Below are 4,673 nucleotides of genomic sequence, written 5' to 3'. Positions count from 1 at the left end.
AGGATTTAACGATTTTGCAATACCGTAAAGTGGCTAGTCGCTATCGATACATCGATCAAGCAACGTCTGAAAATTTTCGTCCGAGCGCAACATGACGACGACGATTGACAGTGACGATCGTGAGAAGATTGCGAGAGAGATTGTAAAAACGAGCGAATCAATCCACAAAAAATATCGTTTTTTTAAAACTGGCCAAATGGAGGAAGACGTCGCATTGGAGAGGCACTTTAAACCAATTATCAAACTTCTAAAACAACTTGTCGAAAATACAATCAATGTGGAATCTAATGAAGCGAAAATCGAACCATCGAGTATGCTCGAAGACAAGCATCTGAAAAAGGAGTCTGGAACAAAGCGAACAAAGTCAAATATATCATTGAACGATTCGCTAATAACTTCTACTCCAAATCTATCAAAACGTAAGCGAATGAAACAATTATCGAATGTGGTTACTTCTACTCCGATAAAAGATGTACAATCGAGTCAAATATTGTACGAAAGATCGTCTCCGTATGTGGAAAAAATTTTCGAAACCACGCCTGAAACGCTTGTGACGTCGGTTCAACATTGATTACAAACGTCTGAGGGTCAAAATACATTGCGCACACATCTGGGTCCACTAGGGCAAAAATATGTGGGAGCATTTTGAGTCAAGATAAAAATAACAGTATGGATTATGTTTACGGTGTTAAATTTTGCAACGAAGGAATGATGCTTGGTGATAAAATTTTTGATGTGGATAAAGATGACAATATAATTATCGATGGAATAAGATATGTGGGAACACCAGGTCTCTACGAATTGATTTTCAAGAGAATACCCGACGGTGACGTATACAATGACGATGATAAAATTAAATACAAAAATATATTACTGGCGACAAATGCGCATAGACGTGGCAATGATATGCGTAATCCAGTATTAAGTAACAAGGGATACAAGTATAAAAATATAATAGCGCCATTAATCTCTATTAAAAATATAATAGCGCCTGAAAAAAAAGCTGGAAGATGTATAAACATACCGCGCGCTATGACGTTAAACGATAATAAGATCGATTACGTGCATTGGAATGATCCCAACGAGTTGGTAGATCGCTTGCGATTGCTGGAAGCTTCGCGTCAAGCCGGCAACAATGCCCACGACAATGAAATATTATCAATTATCGAGGAACTTTACGAAGCTGGCCTTATTATAAATTAATCTATGCATCGGCGAAACGAGTCAGTCTGTCATTATGGTTTGTATCGAAATGTCGATTAATAAATTTGGATTATCGTTGGGAACACCGAACAACTCATACTATCAATGGAATGGATTACTAAGAAATTACATGCGCGATAACGCTCTGTGTCAGACAGCCTCCGGCTTTGACGCAAGGTCGCGCAAGATACGACGCGTAGCGCAACCGGAAGATGATACTGATGCCGCAAACAAACAGTACGTGAAAATACGTGTCAAGCCTTTAGAAGATAGACTGGAAGAACTTGAGAAAAAAATAATCACGCTCGAGACGAATGTGCAAACGCTGCAAATAATAATGGATGAGATGCAGATAATGCTTCGGTATGCAACTCACGCGCAGACTACATCTAATTCAGCGCAGGAGAAGAAAGATATATAAAGTGTTATAGCCCGAAAAGGCAATATACGAATTACTAGATACATATTATTTTAGGGATGTATTATTTTATACGATAAGACATTGCTCAACATGTAACGCGAATACAGATCACGTTACGAACGTTGACCGAGCGAAGTGCTGACAACGTGAGCCACGCGCGGAGCCCGAGCGACCGCGCAGTCACTTCATTGCGAAAACGCGGAAATCAAGGCAAGCGGAATAAGGGCGTTGCGAAAATGCAACGTAGAGGTCCTACCTAAAAGCGAAATAAAAAGGAATAAGGAAATTGCGAAAATGCAAGCAAAGAGCGTGTCGGTGGTTTTGGGTACGATATACCGCTTGTCATCGTACGGACTTATTGCAATTTTTGTCTCGCGGATGGTGTATACTTCGTGTAATTTAGATCTTATACAAGACTGCTGACGCGTCATTTCAATCTCTTCGTTCAAACACCGCGTGTAATCGTCGAACGTTATTGTTCTCGCGACGACGTTACTCTTGACGCCTTTTATTTTTTTCTTATCCTTCTTACCATCTACTCGCAACGCGTACATTTTTGCCCTAAGCCCGACGAATTCGGTCATGATGGCGCCATTATTGTCATCACCCGGTATTTATTTTCATCCTTCATTAAACCCGGTATCTTTTTATTCGCGAGCGGTATACCGTACACATTGTCTACCGCATAATCGCTGGTATCGAATCTGTCGACGTTGCGCTTTATATTCTCATATATGTCTTCACACTCTATGTGATATATGAGACTATCGGTGTCGGTGTACATGACTTTACATTTCTCTCGATACATAGGTACCATATAATCGTGGTGAAACTCGTACAAACATGTCTTGGATATGTCGTGTATACACATACCCACGTAGATTGGTTTATTAAATCTAACTTCGAGATTGCGCAATTCAACGGCGATCAGATTCTCCGAAAACACGCTTCTAATTTTGAAATTCAGATTTTAAAATTTTGAGTTTGTCTTTATTCAAGAATGATGCTAATTTATCGAGACTAGCTGTGAGAAATTTATACGAATCGATAAAATGCAATTTAATATAATTTTTCGATTTCTCTTCGACAAGTTTAACATTTTTCGTAAATGATATATATTTTCTTTTGTTATTGGAAGTAACCCGATTCCCCATTCGAACGCTGTAGCTATTTCCTTTATAATAAAATGTGCGTCGTAACCAGATAAATTATGAAAAACTATTGGAATGCAAAAAGAATCTTTATAATTTAAATTGCAATTTGAATGCGCGGGACCTCTGTATCGCCCCGTCAGATGACAATGATCGCGTACGCGTGTATCGTCTTGTATTGCACGTGTTCGAGTACAATGTCTTTGGCATCCTCGAAAAATTGACGAGGCTCGATATGATTATGATTTATAACCGCACCAGTCAATATGCGGCTCTCGAACGCCGTATCGATCTCCCGCCAAATCAATCCTTGTTGTCGCGTACTGTATCCTGCACCCGCGTGTACAAAACGCCTTCTTCAATCCTTTCCGCACATCAGCGCTTGAAAATTTTATATTACATTGCATTTTTTTGTGCATTCGGCTAAATCCCACACCTGGTGATGATAATGTCATCTCAGCCCAGATGCATTGCAAAAGTTTTAAATTACTTGTATATTAGCACAATTTAACCTTGATAATTATTCTTATATTTCACGATTTTGTCATGTTTTGACACGCGCGTTTGAATTCTGATATCTAGGATGATGTCATCGCGAAGCAGCCGCACATTAGCGCTTGAAAAATTTATAATTGCATTTTTGTGCATTCGGCTAAATCTCCACCTAGGGATGATGTCATCGCGAAGCAGCCGTACACCGGCACTTGAATGGAAAAATTGAAAAAATATCGCGTCGAGAAAGCTGAGGATGCGTAAAGTAGATGAAGGGGCAAGAGTGGTATACAGACCGTTTCCTCTTCTCCTAAATTTTCAGAGTATTAATCTCCCACCACGTCATACTTTTGAAAAATAAGCGTCATGTATACTCGGTTAATTTTTATACGATCAGTGTCGCGTCAACTGCTAGTACCAACGGTCCACTTCTCATAACCGAGAGACAAAATGTACTCTCCTGAAGGAAGTAGCAGCAACGGTTGCAAACGCATGAATTATTACGTTCCACGAGATGAAATTAAGCCGTGCAAGAAACCACGAGATGAAATTAAGCTGTACAAGAAACCACATGATTTGTAAGTATCACAAATGTTTCATATATATACATATAATTTTTTTCATATATGTTTTTTCCATGCTATTTCATATTTAATTGTGTTTTTGCGGTAAATGCGGTAAATGCGGTAAACCTCGTTGTATACCGCGTATTTTGGTACGCAGATTTGCTTTGACGCGCACTGCTTATAAATACTTGGATATTGGAATCAGCGTTGGAGTAACATCTTACGTGGAATTACATCTCGGCGATAACCGAGGCAATCAAATCGTATTATCTATTGACACATGGGAATCGCTAATGCTGAAACGAGCGGACGTTGAACAGCTTGTACAAACGCCTAATCATGCACCAATATGGATTTACGATTTATCAATTGAGATTGTTAAAATACACAATGCGAGTATTATGAAACTTACGTTACGCGATTCTTGCTTGTACATGAAACCGTCAACTTTATTGTTTTTATTCGAATTCGAACATTGCGTTAATCATAAATATTTGAAACTGTGTGAGAATATAAAAGCCGTAAATGAGAGTTTCGATCGACTTGTCGTTAATTTGCAAGGTAATATGTTTGGTGCCGAAAAAGATGATGCTATTAAAATCTTGGCGACGTCTGTGATAAAACATCTGTCATAGATTGTGAACTATTAGCATATGCTGTGGATGAACTTTTGTCTGAAACCTTGAGACGAGGTGATGTATTTTAACATAAATAAATGTGTTAAAATGAAAAAATGATTATGTTTTCCTTTCGCTTCCCTTCCTTGCTCGTGCTATCCTTCTCCTACACGCGTGCATACCTCGCGCTATCTCTCTCACACCGCCTTGCGAACGCCGTATC

At 39.1% G+C, this 4,673-nt stretch overlaps 1 protein-coding gene across 1 annotated transcript; it reads left to right on the top strand.

The window, feature by feature from the left end:
- The first annotated feature begins 3,651 nt into the window (after positions 1-3,651).
- Positions 3,652-4,503, top strand: LOC115235252. The gene is made up of 2 exons (XM_029806912.1): positions 3,652-3,845; positions 3,949-4,503. Exons 1-2 carry the CDS (start codon positions 3,718-3,720, stop codon positions 4,466-4,468), a joined length of 648 nt encoding a protein of 215 aa, XP_029662772.1. The 5' UTR covers positions 3,652-3,717; the 3' UTR covers positions 4,469-4,503.
- The last annotated feature ends 170 nt before the right edge of the window (positions 4,504-4,673 follow it).

The sequence above is a fragment of the Formica exsecta genome, unplaced genomic scaffold (assembly GCF_003651465.1).
Source record: "Formica exsecta isolate Colony F162 unplaced genomic scaffold, ASM365146v1 scaffold214, whole genome shotgun sequence".
Taxonomy (NCBI): domain Eukaryota; kingdom Metazoa; phylum Arthropoda; class Insecta; order Hymenoptera; family Formicidae; genus Formica; species Formica exsecta.
Note: the sequence above shows the minus strand (reverse complement) of the source record. Positions and strands in the feature narration are given on the sequence as shown.

Bases quoted from the DNA above. Each gene is read 5' to 3' on its own strand.
- LOC115235252 (XM_029806912.1), top strand. From the start codon at position 3,718: ATGTACTCTCCTGAAGGAAGTAGCAGCAACGGTTGCAAACGCATGAAT. The intron at 3,846-3,948 runs GTAAGTATCACA...TAAATGCGGTAA, and splicing joins TACAAGAAACCACATGATTT to ATGCGGTAAACCTCGTTGTA.